Source organism: Xenopus laevis, chromosome 6S (genome assembly GCF_017654675.1).
Source record: "Xenopus laevis strain J_2021 chromosome 6S, Xenopus_laevis_v10.1, whole genome shotgun sequence".
Lineage (NCBI taxonomy): Eukaryota > Metazoa > Chordata > Amphibia > Anura > Pipidae > Xenopus > Xenopus laevis.
This window is the reverse complement of record NC_054382.1, coordinates 9,743,751-9,760,596: the sequence shown is the minus strand read 5'-3', so window position 1 is coordinate 9,760,596 and position 16,846 is coordinate 9,743,751. Positions and strand designations below refer to the sequence as shown.

Sequence of the window (16,846 nt, the reverse complement as noted above, 5' to 3'; positions counted from 1 at the left end):
ATATATCCCCTGGATAATTTCAGCGAGACATTTGTCAAACAATTCTAATCCTATTTGTTCCAATCACATTTACAAAAGCAAATCTGTATCGCGTTTGCATGAAGAATAGTCTCCTGCTGCCAAGTGAAGTAGAGTTTGATTGCATTAATGAAATCAAGGCAATAAAAAGGCAATAGAAAATCGTCATGTACATCTCATTCAGCCCATCCCGGAAGCGCTGATGGTCACTGGTGAAACACATCAATCAAAGTGACACCCCATCCCAAAGAAATAGGAGAAGACGACAAGCTCTGTTTGATTGGATGATCATTCTGAATCCAATACAGAGAAATTCGGTCATCTACTGTTTAGACTTTTCATATTAATCTTCCTCTGCTGGATGCATGGCAGCACCGGTACCTTTACTAATGAATGTTCCTCGCATACTCAACCTCACAAAATGATTTTTGTCATGGTCCTGCATACAAAATACTTTCTAGCCTTAAAATATGTTTTTTAATGTCCTGCAGGGAATAACAATGTTATAAGGATATTAGAAGATTTTAAGACCAAGAGTGTTTAAAGGAGAACTACAGTCTTAAAAGCAATATGGCTGCTAATGTTGTATTTTACATACTGAACTTTCTGTACAAGCTCAGGCTTTCAGCAGTCCTATAAAAGTAACGATTCAGACCTTACGTTGGCCATGAGTGTCCACCATCTATTGACCCTGTTGAGTCATCTTTTGGATGTTAATGACACCACACATACACCAGTACAGGTATGGGATCAGTTTTCCTGAAACACTTTATCCAGAAAGCTGTGAATTAAGGAAAGGCAGTCTCCCATAGACGTCATTTTATCCAAAAAACCCAGATTTTTAAAAATCATTTCCTTATTCTCTGTAATAATAAATCAATACCTTGTACTTGTCTTTTTTGAAGGAAATCAAGCCCATTGGGGTTGTTTTATGTTTACATAATCCTCTAGTGAACTATGAAGACTATAATAGTTATGAAGATCCAAATTACAGAAAGATATGTTATCTGGAAAACCCCAGGGCTCAAGCATTCGGGATAACAGGTTTCATACCTGTAGTACAGAGGGAGAGCAGGAGAGGGAGGGAGAGAGAAGTAGAGGGAGAGAAGTTCTTTATAATGGAGTTTTGCTTCCTAAAGCCAATCTTAGCATTCACTGCAAATACACAAGAGCTTTTCATCAACTCCTATTTATATAAACATGAAAATAGATCCTGGCACCCTCAGCCAGCTGGTTTCTAAGCTCAAGTATCTGACGGTGGCCCAGAACATGTGCTGTGAGCAGACCTTGAATATGGAGGAATATGGAGGACTTCCCTGCTAAAGGGTTGTGGTGGACCTAGGCTGGTGTAAAAGCTCAAGGTGTCGGGAGTAGCATTACTGAGTTATTTATTTATTTAGCTTTCGTTTTGAGCTTTAGTTCTTTAATGGGGACTGGGAAGGTTCCATTAATTTTCTCACAAAGTTCTGCAACACCATATATATTTATAACATATCTTTATTACTATAGCTTAGATAGATGAACTACCAGAATGGAAACTGAGAAACAAATCCATCCCTTATTCATGCCACCATGTAATAAACCCATATCAACTACTCTGCACTTATGCAAATAACTGTTCTGGGTCATTATATTCTCTGCATTAACTTTCCGGATAGAATTGTTGCCATCTGCTTTCACTAACATGTTTCCTCTGAGTAAGCCGACATGCTCAGCAGACAATGCTCCACGCTGCTAGCGGTCAAGGTCAAGAGTCACAACGCTCTGCCTTTAACCAATTTGTCACGGCTGGCATCAGTCATCAGTACTCTGAGGTGTTTTAGGAAGCCATGAGAGATGTTTTTATGGCCAAGCACTATGCAGAATATTTACATTCAATAAGCACGGGCAGGAGCCCTGAGCAATGTTAGTAGGTAACAATGACGTTCGGCAGTCATGTCTCTCTTACAGCGTCACCTCAGTTGTATAGTGTTTATGGAAAGCAAATGCTATTGTAGCTCCTCATGAAATATTGATCATGAACTGGAAGGGAAAACTTCCTTTATTTGCATTGATACCTTTGACCTTTGTGCAATATAATGTACAGTGATGCTGGGAGAGCAGAAGCAGATTCAAGGACACATTTCTTTTTTTTCCCCCATCATACCATAAATACACCAAATTATCTGTGAAAGAGCAAGATCATAGATTCTACATAAAATATCCATAGAAAACATTTTTGTAAAGCAGAAATGGATTCAGTGATTCAATCACATTGCTTTAGTGAACAGAAATTGTTGTGTTTGGTTGTCCGGAACTTTAAAGGAGAACTAAAGTCATCCCTTAACTTTCCTATAAGATGATTGGATATCTCCCACTCCCTCAACCTTCTAATTGGATTCTCCTGCCCAGACTTCCACTTCATTGCTAACTCCAGGTCACTCCAGGATTTCCATTTAACACTAGGATGGCAATCTTACTCATGCATGCACCGTTTCAAATAGAGACACTGTTGGCCAAGACTAGCTGAAAATGGTGTCAATGTACCTTAAACATGCGCTGTGTTTTATTGCCCAGAAAAGGAGAAAAGAAAAGTAATCAGAGTGGTTTACATTGGACAAGTATAGAGTTACTCTTCATGGCTTTTGTTGATTTCAGTAGGTGCAGGCTTTAGTTCTCCTTTAAGTTACAGCTCCTGAATTCATTTGTATCCCCAACTGAGTCCCAGATTCTGTGCATAGAATTTATTCATAACCCCTGCCCCGGCTAACTGCATAAACACAATCCTTGTGCTCTTGTATAGTACATTTACAGTATGAAAACAATACAAAAACCTGTACAAAACTTGACTTTCTCCATTGTAAACTCCTCATTTCATATTTCAAGTCTACCTTTTACCAATCCCAATCCATGAAACTTCATTGTCATATACACTACCCTTCCAAGTCCCTCAAAAACAGAATAAACTTGTTACACTCTACCCAGAACTTTCCCTTCTACTCAAAAACATAGTAGATTCCATCTACAAACAGATCTCAGCGTCAATGGATGCAAATTATCTCCAGCCCCCATATCCAAGTCCTGCTCTCTCCACTTTCAACTGAGTCCTAGAACACTATGCTCCTGCCCTTACTCCAACTTTTACTCATACTGTATTTGCATCTACTTTCAAACTTCTTCCTCACATCCCACTGACCTCCAGTCTTGAAAGAACATCTTTTCACCCATCCTATCACTTATGTCCACACACCTACAAACTGCTGGAACCTATGCAAACTGGCTTTCGATCTTCTGAGACAACCTTATGAAGAGTTACAAACTCTTGCCAGGGACAATTCTCTATTCTCATCCTCCTTGATCTATTTTCTGCCGTTGATACTGTTGATCAATCTGTTCTAATGCAAATTTCCCTTTCCCTTGGTATTTACAATCAAGCTACATCTTGGTTCTAATATAAACCATTAACCAATCCTTTTCTTATGGTAATACATTCTCTTCACTAGTTCATCTTAGTGAGTGGTTGCCTCAGGGCTCTGTACTGGGCTCTTTGTTGTTTTCCTTGTGTATGTTTTGTTTGGGAGACCTCATCCATTCATTTAGTTATATGTATTACTTGTATGTAGATCATATCCATATATATTTAGACAGCCCTTTACCTTTAACAACTGATATTATGACCTAGATTTTCAAATGCCTCCTATTTCTTTATGGGTGAATTAATGCCATCTAAATAGGTTTTTCCCAACACTGAACTGCTATAGTCTTCCCACCTAAACCTGGTCCTATTCCCCTTTTTACAAAAAATAACAATGGCATGCTCAATACCTCCCTGGGGATAATCTTTGTTTCTTCCCTTTCCCTCTCTAATCATATTAATACCAATGTCAATTTAACCATGATAATATTGCAACCCCTTTCTCTTTCAAACAACTACTAAATGTCCTCATTCATGTCCTTATGCTATCCCACCTAAACTACTGCAACCTACTACTAACAGACCTCTCAGACTGCCACCTTTCGCCTTTCAGTCAATCTTAATCCTCCTCCTCTGACCTACATAGAACATATTAATTCACTCTTCCGCTCCTTAGTAAAACTCTCAGTGTATCATTTTAACACACCAACCACATTTACTGTTTTCTTCTGTCTTGAGCTTTTCTCTCTTGTTGCCCTTTTCCTCTGGACTTCAGTCCCTAAAATCCTCCATAAGGAAATCTCCTTCTATAACGCATATCTGACCTCTTTAAACTGTAAGCGCTGTAGGACATGGACCTCCTGTTTCTCCAATTGGGATTTCGCTACCGTGGCTACATGTTTGTCAAGGTAACAGACCCTAGCAACCTTGGTTTAAATAATCAACATGAACTAGAGTGGCTAAACAGAAACATGCAATAATAAATATTTAAAAAAACAACAACTCCTTTTTGAGTTTCCAGGTCAAGGGATTATAACTACCTGACATTACTTAAAGTTTCAAAGTAAGAGAGAGCGGCACAGCAAACATAAATAAAGCTCCATTTAAATGTTGGTTAATTCTATCCAACATATCAAAGATGAGCTTTCCCTTTAAAGCAAGGGAGGCGACATACTGTAGAAGAACTGGGAGGGAGAATCAGGCAGCGGTCAGATGTATCCACGTCCCCCATCACAATGTCCAACAAATCACAGGCCTGCGGTTCTGTTATCCCTGGAGGGGAGTTGCGCGGTGATTTGGAGATGAAATGGACCTACATTCTTGCCAGCGAATTTCATGTCAAATGTGCTTTTCGCTCTTTGCTTCTGAGCTCTGAGCTATCACAGGAAGATTCCCCAGACATCTGTTGTACCGACAAACTAAAAATATGCTGTAAACTGAATGGGGTAAAAATAAAACAGTAAACGGAGATGCTGAAGCCACAAAGCGAATCCTATGGGAGAGTCTTTCCTTTGTGACGGTGACATCTACAGGACAGAGGGGGTAGGGACTAGTCTAACCGGTGCAGTTTATCACTAGGTGGTCTTACAATTATTTTGGGATCCGGTGTCTTACAGCACCAAAAGAGGATACTAAGAATCTCATGAAAGAATCTGCATTAATTCACTGCCATATTTAACTGTCAGCTCCAGGAATAAACATGCTGTCTGTATTAAGCACCAAAGGTCCACATCTCTCTTACAGGGCTGTTCCACTGTTAACCCCTGGGGCACTGTACACAAATTGATATTCTGTTCTCTGCACTGCTGGTTCTGACTCTGGAAACAGAAGGCAGCAGACTGACGGACCTGAAGGCTGAAAATGTTCCCATTTTTGGGAAGTGGGTTAAGACAAACTACCTGAGCAAAATAAGAAATCTTTGCATTATATTGCTTTTCTATCTCTCGCATTGAAATTTTTAATTGATGCCCCTGAGGGTCATTGATTTTTGCCACAGTTTGAAGTCTCATGTTGGGGGCATTTACCAATGCTTGAGATGCAAATTCTAGAGCAGCAGGAGGGCACAAAATTGCACAACTATGTGGTTAATTACTCTTTGTTTTATTTGGGGCAATACTATTATCAACACCTTCCGCTAGATTGAAAAGATGGTTGACTTGTTAGTTAGGGGGTGGGTTAGGGGACACCTATGTGCTTTGCTAAATCACTGTAGTCATGGGGGAAATTTGGGTCTTAGCATTCATTTTGCAGGTAATAGGGCAAATATGCAGAATATGATGGTTTGTGCCAGTTTTTGGACTGGGTTTTGCAACACACCCCGTATGCAGTAAATAGCCCTGCCCTATGTACTCATTCTGCCCTCTTGCTTTTAGCTGACACATTAGCAAAGCTTTTTCACCCATGAGCAACATTCAGATGTAAAAAGAGTTGGGGAGCAACACAAGCTTGAAAAATGTTCCTGGGGTGCCAAATAAGGGCTGTGATTGGGCAATGGTAGCCACTATGTGGACTGGTAGCCTACATGAGGTTCTGCTTGGCAGTACATCTGGTTTTTATACAACCAAAACTTGCCTCCGAACCTGGAATTCAAAAATAAGCACCTGCTTTGACTGACTGGGAGCAACATCCAAGGGCTTGGAGAGCAATATGGTTGGGGATCACTGCTATAGAGAGTTGACCACACTGATCTAACCTGATTGCCTATAGGAAATGCCTGGAACCAGGCCATGGGCCATACAGAAACATACTGCTTCCTTGTCCGCCTGCCAACTCTCACAATGTAAACTAAGGTCTTCAAACATCTGAGATATCTACTCACACTCGAATGGATGTTAATTGTCAAAAAAGATTGTAGGGTTCCAACACATGAACAGTGTACTGAGCATTTTGGCAGAGGTGTGCCAGGCAAATGTAGGGTGGATAATACCGACTGATATTTATACTGACTGCACCATGAATATTGTATTGGTCAGTGCACGATGTGTAAGGTAAGGAAGTGAAGAGTAGACATGGTGTCTCTTCTCTTTCTACTGCATGACTTGGAAGATAAGAAAGTGAAGAGGAAACATGGAGCTTCTTCTCTTTCTACTTCAGTCATTGGGGCTGCTGGGGCTGTCTGACCAAAAAGGACAATAGAAATACAGATACCCCCTCATATGGTATCTGTCTTTTTGGATCATGAGCCAGTTGATCAGAAACCAATGGTCAATAAGTCTCCCATACATGTCCCTAAATGATGCCTTCAGCTGTACCATGACACATTCAAGCAGACCTGGTGGGGGCTGCACAAGATATTCCCTATATTATGTTCACTTTGCCTTCACTGATTCAGTTAAACCACCTGATGGGACCTACAAGAAGTATCTTTTATTGTGTTTTGCCTTCACCCATTCAGTTATACCACCTATAGCAAAGACCTTGATGGGTATGTGAGAGCACAAAGAGTCATAGGGAGTCATAAGGCGAGTCTCAGCTCTATAGCCCTGACAGAATACAGCTCCCAGAATCCCCCATCAGATAAAATAGGTGGAAAGCTGGGAGTTGTCCTTTGGCAATGGCCAAAGTGCTTTACATGGTGTTAGGTTTATCTATTATAGAAGTCTTGTCTGCAGAACCCATGGCCTTCAATGAAACTTTTCTAATGGACTTCATGTTCTATCCCTTCATGGCACAGTCTGAACCGATCCCTATGTGAATCCAAATAATAAACTGCTGACAGTCTGGCCATATGGATGATGACTGAAAGCGAGAGAAAAGGGTTAAAATGCAGGCTGCTACTCCTACTTGTTTAGCATTAACCTTTAACACTGCTGGCTCCACCACTGACGCCTCTATGTTTATCATTGATCGTCAATACTGGCTGACTAGCCATCTTCTTAGTAGCCTAAAAACAGGGCACCCTGCATGAGCATGAGTCACTGGTTGCTATGGCGATATGCAGATGGTACCTTTGAAATGTCTAACAGATCCAGGAGGTTCAGCACGCTGGGATTTGTTAGCATCGAATATATTAAAAGGATTGATTGTTGCTTCCCCTTTGCATGTAGGGATCACTGCCAAGGAAGCTTGTTCTTTTGAAAACCACCCTCCTTTCACTGAGATAAGATGCTCCTTATTATGTTCAGGGTAAATTAAGATCCAGCAAAGATTTCACCTGCCTAAGATTAAAGGGAAACTCCACCATAAGAAGTTTCCTTGCGAAATGGTTAAGATAAGCAACATTCCAGTATACAATGACTAAACACATTTCAATTAATTTATTTGTAAATGTACAGGAATGGGACTTGTTATCCAGAATGCTTGGGACCTGGGATTTTTCAGATGACAGATCTTTCTGTAATTTGGATCTTCATAACTACTACAAAATCATGTAAATATAAAACAACCCCAATAGGCTGGTTCCGCTTCCAACAAGGATTCATTTTACCCTAGTTTCGATCAGGCAGCAGGTGTATTAGAGCTCAAATAACTGATTCCAGTACAAACAAAATCTAACAAAATGACATGATGTCTGGTGATTTTAATAGAGTGAGCTCTAATACATCTTCTAGGCAAACTGAGCCCCCCGATAAGATATATTGGATCATTCATCTGACACCCAACTCATGAATGATGACAGAATGAGGAGAAACAGATAGGTAAGATAAACTTGATTATTTCAGAAATGGTAATGAATTTTTAATTTATTGTATCTAGAAAGTTTCTTATTTCCTTATGCTGAAGCTTATATTAAATTTTCATTTTTGCAATAGTTCCCATTTAATTCGATATCATGGAGTCTATGGGAGATGGCCTTTCCATAATGTGGAGCTTTCTGGATAACGGGCTTCCGGATAATGGATTGCATATCTGTATTTGCTGTTGAAACAGTATCTGTCTACCTGTTTATACTCTCTGTCCTTCAGTAACCATGTTGCAAGCCTGCTGATAAAAGACCTGGAGGGGAAGTGACTTCTGTTACAGTGTTACAATGTTTACAGTGTGCATTGTATATATTGTTTCATTGAGCCAGACCCAGAGAACAAAAATGGATAAACAGACACTGCTTTAAATATCATTTACATTTGCAAATAACTTTTGAACCATTGACATTTTGTAATGATTGTATATTGGGAAATTGCTTCCATTGGTACATTTTTTTCATAGAGTATAAAAACAGTCTTGGCTACAGTTTCCCTTTAAATTTTTATTTCATTAAAATCCCTAATCCTGTTTGTTTTGCCTGGTCTGCTCAATCACTGAAGTTCCCATGCAAAAAGGCTGCAACGGAACTGACATCTGAAAACCCCGCAACACAAGTATGGATTTGTTTCCCCGAGCCCTGAAGCAATGAATTAATCATTTAGAAGCAGTATCAATGGCATTTATGAAAAGGGGGGCTGGGCCACTGGGGGGTGCCAGACACACAGATCATGAGCATGGAACATACACAACATTTTTTAAAGGGGAAGGGAAGCCGTGACTGCTAAGAAGGTTTCAATAATAACAACAAGCTGCTTACATCTTCCTCCTCACAGTCATTCCGTGACTGGTACTGATAACTGGCTCGGCTCTCTGGCGGTGGGCGTGAGGTCTTCCCAGCACTGTCCTCCTCCGTGCTCTGGCCACCCAAGAGGTGACTTGCTTCAGGTGCAACCGGGAAAGATTTGGAAGTGTTAATCTTCCCGGTGAATCTCTGATACAGCGAAGCCATAGGTCAGTCCTTTATTCTTTAGTATAGACTCTTTAGCTCCAAGAAAAAGTAAATCTGGATGCTCTGACACCCTCTTTTATTAGTAATCAATCAAGGAAAAAAAAAAAAACAAGCCAACAGGCCCCATAAATGTTGCACTGGATGAAAAAGAAACCAAACATCCAACCATAAGACCTTATATGATGGAACCTAGCATTTAATAAGAGACAGACCACTGGGGCGAATGGTTTTCCAATCACTCTTCAGCCCGAGGTGTCCGATCAATTGGCTGTAGAGGCTGCATGCCAACAGTCCATAGAGGGAGAGAGTGAGAGGACTCTCAAAGAGTCAACACGTATTCAGAGCACGTTGCCGCTTCTCTTCTCCCTTTGTATATATGGGAAGAGGGAGGGGGTGATTTTTCCTGCTAGGTTTTTCACTAATCTTGAAGAGCAACAGCCACCTGATTGAAATGAAACCGTGGAGTGAGGGAGAGGAGGAGGAGGAGGGAGCCAGTAAGACAGAAGAAACTGGGAGGGACAGAGGCGTTCCATAGAGTCCTACAGCAGAGCTGCATTCCCTGACGCTCTCCGTGGTGCTGAAACCTATCTGCCAATTCTCTCTCTTTCGCTGCAAGTCTGGGGGAACCTTCTCATTGAATCTGTCTGGATATCCTTATTTTTATTGACACATATTCAACAAAACAATATACACCAGACATATCACTTACATACTGACTGATACAGGAGATAGAGAGGTCCCTGCTCAACTGAGCTTACAGTCTAAAAGGAGAAGGGTTCATAATCAGTAGGATCTGGGAACTGGTTTTAATAATTGGTGTAACTTTCCCTCTATTATAAAGGGTGTCTGCCCATGGCGAGGTAAGGGTGTAGGCCACGGTACTTCTGTGCTGTTTTTCCACAGTGCACAATAAAAGCATTGAAATACACATTTTTCGAGAATTGTGCTTAAGACGGGCTGCCTTAGGTTGTAGCATCTGGTGCAATGCAGCAAAGGACTATTTGCCAGAGCAGCAAGAGTTTCATGCCATTTGGGGCACTTTGACCAATTTTAGCCTCATGCAGCAGCCTGGGCACAAAACCATACCCTGTGTTATTGCAAAGGTGCAAAGTGTTCTCTTTTTGTGTCAGTGAATGCACAAGTGTGGAGGCAGACGGGGCACTAGAGGTCTGGTTCCCCAGTGGCCTCCACAGAGTTGGACTGGGCCGGCAGGACACTGGGAAAAAACCCGGTTGGCTCCGGCTCAGATCACCTCCCATGATTAGCCGTCCCCCAAAATAAAAAGGATGATGTTCCGCGCGATGGGGCTTGCGTCAGCTTTTACACAAGTGTGCAGAGGCCTGAATTTGGAACCCGGTTAGGCCACCAATGCTCCAGTCCGACCTTGGTCCTCCATGTACCCCAGTCAGTAGACAGACCGTATGGTTTTAGTGCAGGTAAAAAATTACGGGGATGTAAACCCAAACTTTAAATAATGAACAAAAATGTAATTCTAAGCAACTGTCCAATATACACTCATTACAAATAGTTTTAACATTATTCACAAATGTAATTGTAATTGAAATCAGCATCTGTCTGTCCCTTGCTATCTGCACTGCTGGTTCTGACTAAGTGTACCAGTGGAACAATGTTGCAACTAGGGATGCACCGAATCCAGGATTCGGTTCGGGATTCGGCCAGGATCTGGCCTTTTTCATTTCTTTTTTTTTTTTTTTGGCAGAACCAAATCCGAATTTGCATATGCAAATTAGGGGCGGGAAGGAAATCACGTGACTTTTTGTCATAAAACAAGGAAGTAAAAAAATGTTCCCCTTCCCACCCCGATTCAGTTCGGTATTCGGCCAAATCTTTTGCAAAGCAGCATCCCTAGTTGCAATGCTCCTTCATCCATGGCTACATTTCCCCCAAACTCTCGCCATAAAAAAACACCCTCTTTTATGGGTTTTAAATGCTTTGGGTAAAATGCAGTTTATTCTGTGTGAATTAAAAGAAGACTTTGTAGGTATTTATGATTTTCAAGGAAACATGTTCAACTTTGCATAGGCCGGGTGCTCGCTAGCAATAATCTAGTATGAACTGTTTGGATTGAAACACGTTGATGTGAATATGGAGGAATACATTTTTGCCACCTTGTTATTTGCCGTGAGCGCGTTCTACTATTGGATTATGTATATATATTTCTGCTGGTTCCTATGAGCAGGAGCTGCCATACTGTATTTACTCTGATACGTACACATGAATTCTCATTCATAAATGATCGTTTTGGTTTAAGCTCCTTATTTGCGGTTAAAAGTTTGGAACAAACCCACAAGAAAGTTGCAAAGACACACAAAATGTTATCATCACAGCGTTGCTACTTTAGGTGCAGGAATCTCCAGCCAAAGAGCATGCATCAGATTCCTGCATATTTGGCCTTGCTCCAATCCATTTCCATGACCACCAGCAGCTCTAATGAGATAACTGCCCACCAGTGCTTTGTTCTTTGTAATGAGCAGTTCCTTTGAATCCATGGAATTCAGCAGGGACAGCCATACAGTGTGTCCATGATACAATAAATACCAACTGTTAGCTAGATATTATTATATTATTAGTCCTTGCACCACTGTTAGCACAGCCCCCATGCCTGTGGTGTTGCCTGTCAATCACTGTCCTACTGGTTATTTCCCCTAAGCCTTAGTTTAATAAGTGTCTCTGATCTTAGGGCCTAAGGTTACAGAGGCCTATGGAGGGACCCTGGAACAGGTGGAGTGGAGTAAGGAATGATTTAGGGGACAAATTGGAAATTAAGGGGAGGTTTTAATGGGGCATTCTGGGGATTGTAGGCAGGGCTGAGCCTTTAAAGTGAGCTGAAAAGTGCGGGAGAACAGTCTTACCTTTGGCAGAAGTAAGGGAAGCAGTGTTTCCCGCCCGCCCTGATGGAAGGTAGGGGTACCATGTTGGCGGTGTGGGGCTGCCCTAATGGGTAGCCAAATAAGAGGGGCTGGAGTCTTAAGGTGAGATTGGCCTGGGGCTAGGCTTAGGGACAAGGAGGCACAGTAAGTGAGAAAACAGGACGGAGGCTTGCTTAGGCTGGAGAACGGGTTCATTATGAAGAGTAATGTGAATGCATTATACGATACTATTAAATGTTATGCAGCCTTAAGCGGTTAAATGTTATGCAGCCTTAAGCGGATATTATTTTATATGTCACAGCTTATTCATTTGTTATGCATTTGTTACATTAAGATTAATATTATGGGTATGTTGGTGGATGGTTTTACAAAGCTTGGTGAGTGTTAATAAATAAGCTGCGGCCTTTTTTCCACCCATAAAATGTTGTTTTGTGTCTCATTGGGGTTAATGGGCGTTATTGAGTCATACGTAAGTCATGGATCATGGACTCCTATTACAGGCGATTAGCACCTAAACGGAAATGGCTAAGGAATACAATGAACAGTAACTGCTATGAACTGTTCATGACCATTAATAAAGAATCACAAAATCCCTGGCAATGTACAAATAAGGGATAATGTCATTGGGCAACATTTCATATAGCGTAGGTCTAGTTACCCATTGGGACCAATGAACAGGTAGCATTTACTGCTGAGCAATTTATAAGAAAAACCGACTGGTTCATGTGGGTTACTAAAATTGTAGATACGACAGCACCATCAAAAAATATAAATTTAAAAAGCACTTATTAGTTCTGAATGACTTTGATCTGAAAAATGCAAAGTTTCAGGCCAGTGCTCAGTCCTTTGTCAAGCTCCTGTGAGTTACTAGACTAGAACATATGTTTCCTTTATTACTTTCATAATGGATCTTTTTGTAATTTAGATTTTAATAACTTGAGTCTACATCCACTAGAACATCATGTAAACATTAAATAAACCCAATAGGCTGGTTTTGCTTCGAATAAGGATTAATTATATCTTAGTTGGGATCAAGTCCAAACTACTGTTTTATTATTACACAGAAAAAGGAAATCATTGTTAAAAATTTGTATTATTTGAATAAAATGGAGTCTAAGGACACAGCCTTTCCGTAATTCTGAGCTTTCCAGATAACGGGTTTTCAGATAAGGGATCCCATACCTGTACTTGATCCCAACTAAAATAAAATGAATCTTAATGGAAAGAAAACCAGCCTATCGGGTTTATTTAATGTTTACATGATTTTCTAGTAGACCTAGAGGCCCATTTACTATTGGTCGAAAATATCGAGGGTTAATTAACCCTCGATATTCGACCCTCGAAGTAAAATCCTTCGACTTCGAATATAGAAGTCGAAGGATTTACCGCAAATGCTCGATTGAAAGATCGAAGGAAAAATTGTTCGATCGAACGATTAAATCCTTCAAATCGAACGATTCGAAGGATTTTCCTTCAATCAAAAAAAGCTTAGAAAGCTTATGGGGACCTTCCCCATAGGCTAACACTGGTGCTCGGTAGGTTTTAGCTGGCAAAGTAGGTAGTCAAAGTTTTTTTTAAAGAGACAGTACTTTGACTATCGAATGGACGAAAAGTCGAACGATTTTTAGTTCGAATCGTTCGATTCGGTCGTAGTCGAAGTAGCCAATTCGATGGTCGAAGTAGTCATTCGAATCCTTCACTCGAGCTTAGTAAATGTTCCCCCTAATGTATGAAGATCCAAATTACAGAAAGATATGGTATCTGGAAACCCCAGGTCCTGAGCATTTTTCGATTACATATATATATTCCACTGTATATTTTTTACCAATACAATCAGGTAAAAATTAAATTCATAGACACTGGTCGGGGGTACCATGTATGATTTCTATCTCATTCCTTTTCTATGCACATATGACAAATTACATACAAGAAGGAGCTAATTAGTAATCAGTAGACATGGCATGCCGCAGACTAGACCAGCATGCATCGGAACTCATTTAATCATTCACATGTGGATTTAATAAGCGGCTTGTGTTACAACGATGACAGAGCAACCTTGCAAATGTGTTTTTTTATAGCACCCCCAATAGTCATCTTAAATCGGAGAAATATGTACCGAATCCATTATCCGGAGACCTGTTATCCAGAGACCCGTTATCCAGAAAGTTCCAAATGACGGAAAGGCCATCTCCCATAGACTCCATTATAATCCAATAATTTCCTATTGTTAAAAATGAATACCTTATACATGATCCAAACTAAGATACAATTAATCCTCACTGGAAGCAAAACATGAGTTTCTAGTAGACTTAAGGTATGAAGATCCCAATTATAGAAAGATCCGTTATCCGGAAACCCCCAGTTCTCTAGCATTCTGGATAGCAGGTCCCATACCTGTATTATAAATGATAATATGATTTAAAATAGTAAAGGGTGAAATTTCTCCCCAGGTTTCGCTTACAAAAAAAAAGCTCATAGTCTTGTTGCACGATTTTAAAAAAAATGTTGCAGGAAAAAAAACGCCCACTCAATGTGAATTTTCGCGGAAACCATACGGGTCAGATTCGCCCATCACTAGTTACTTACTAGTAACTAGTTAGCAATTATATCTTTGTGGGAAAGGTACCATCCAATAATGATCAGATTGGGCTTTTGATGGGTTGGAGTAAGTTTCCATGTTTAGGGCTCTTACAGACGAGCGTTTTTACCTGCGCGCCCCCTGCGTTCCGGTTTCATGCGTTCAGCCGCAGGAGTAGATGCACTGAATTGTTGCGGGGGTTTTGGGGAGTTCTAGTACAACAAGTGCTTTGTTTTTCAGTTTAAGGGGCCGATTCACTAACTACGAGTGAAGGATTCGAAGTAAAAAAAAATTCGAATTTCAAAGTTTTTTTTGGGCTACTTCGACCATCGAATGGGCTACTTCGACCTTCGACTACGACTTTGAATCGAAGGATTCGAATTAAAAATCGTTTGTCTATTCGACCATTCGATAGTCGAAGTACTCTCTCTTTAAAAAAAACTTCGACCCCCTAGTTCGGCATCTAAAAGCTACCGAAGTCAATGTTAGCCTATGGGGAAGGTCCCCATAGGCTTGCCTAACTTTTTTTGATCGAAGGATATTCCTTCGATCGTTGGATTTAAATCCTTCGAACCGTTCGATTCGAAGGATTTTATCGTTCGATCGAAGGATTTTTCCTTCGATCGTACGATCGTACTATCTGCGCTAAATCCTTCGACTTCGATATTCGAAGTCGAAGGATTTCAATTCCCAGTCGAATATCGAGGGTTAATTAACCCTCGATATTCGACCCTTAGTGAATCAGCCCCTAACTGTTTATTGCTAAGAATGTTTCGTGCTGCGCAGGTACCAGTCACAATCTGGACTGTTCAGGGGGGCTTGGGAAGTTCTAGTTCAGCAAGTGTTTTCTTTTTCAGTTTAACAAACCAAAAAAAGAAATCACTCGTTGAACTAGAACTCCCCAAACCCCCCCCCTCAACAGTCCAGATTGTATCACTTGCATATAAGAAGTAATATACCCCATTCTATAATGGTGAACTATTGAATCCTTGTCATTTTTAAATAAAATGTTCAAGGCTTATAATAAACCAGTAAACCCCCGATTCTCTAAAGAATCGTTAATGAAAGAATGGTAACAACAGTGAGGCAGCAAAATGCGATGGGTGCTGATTCACTCGGCATCCCCAGGCAGCAACTGGCGACGCTAATTTGTGGGGATGTAGAGTGAATCTGTGCCTATTGCTTGTTATTACCTATCTGCTATTAGAATTCTTAAATTTTGAGTTTATTGGTAGTAAAGTGTTACTGAAAAATTTCTTTATAAACAACATTTTTTGTGAAAATGTTCTCCTGTCCTTGAATGAGTTCTCCCTGGTGAGCTGTACTTAAAATCTTGACTTTAACATCAGATGAACGCTGCACTCTTGAAAATGCAACATAAAGTTGACCATGACCAAACACAGGCTCAGATAGGTAAATGCCGACTTTATCCAATGTTTGTCCTAGTGATTTGTTGATTGTCATGGCAAATGCAGCCTTAATGGGGAATTGTCGTCGTTTAAGTTTAAAAGGTAATTCCTGGTCAGAACTGGTAAGGTCAATTCTGGGAATCAAAACAGTATCACCGCTATGGGATCCTGTAAGCACTTCTGCCTTGATAACATTTTGTCTCATGCTCTTCACAACCAACCGTGTACCGTTACATAAACCTTGCTTAGTGTTAGGGTAGGGGCACACGGCGCGATTTCGCCGCGATTCTGGCGCTGGGCGAGTTGTCGCTGCGTTTTTTAAGCCGAAATAGCTTTGCTAACTTTGGCGCTGGCGTCAATGCAAATCGCGGCGAAATCGCTGCGCTAATTCACACGCGGCGATTCTTTTTCTACTGTCGCCCGGAAACGCTCAGCGAGGCAACTTCGGACGACAATAGAAAACGAATCGCCGCGTGTGAATTAGCGCAGCGATTTCGCCGCGATTTGCATTGACGCCAGCGCCAAAGTTAGCAAAGCTATTTCGGCTTAAAAAACGCAGCGACAACTCGCTTAGCGCAGAATCGCGGCGAAATCGCGCCGTGTGCCCCTACCCTTAAGGTTTCTTAACAGCATGACTATTGTTCCTACTTTGAGTATAAGATTGTGTTGTGGTAATCCAGCATTGTTGATAGTGTTTAAATATTCTAATGGGAAGTTAAGTTTCTCACTTTCGTCTTCAGAATCAATACAGTCAGTACTAAATACAGTCAGTTGCTAAAAATGGCCACCCACGCAGGTACGCAACCGGTTCCCCTCCTAGAGTGACGCTAGCGCCGCCATTAGACAAACTTGCAAAGGAGTAGC

The 16,846-nt window shown here is 40.9% G+C and overlaps 1 protein-coding gene across 2 annotated transcripts in view; it reads right to left on the bottom strand.

The window, feature by feature from the left end:
- LOC108719662 (dipeptidyl aminopeptidase-like protein 6) overlaps nucleotides 1–16,846 on the bottom strand; it is a 757,132-nt gene that overhangs the window by 565,065 nt on the left and 175,221 nt on the right. The window contains exon 1 of one of the 2 annotated variants that reach the window (XM_041567352.1): nucleotides 8,913–9,104. The exons of the other annotated variant lie outside the window; for it this stretch is intronic. Within the exon in view, the coding sequence (XP_041423286.1) occupies nucleotides 8,913–9,104 (192 nt within the window). Of the gene's footprint in view, nucleotides 1–8,912; nucleotides 9,105–16,846 lie in introns of those variants that run through there. 2 annotated transcript variants of the gene reach the window in all.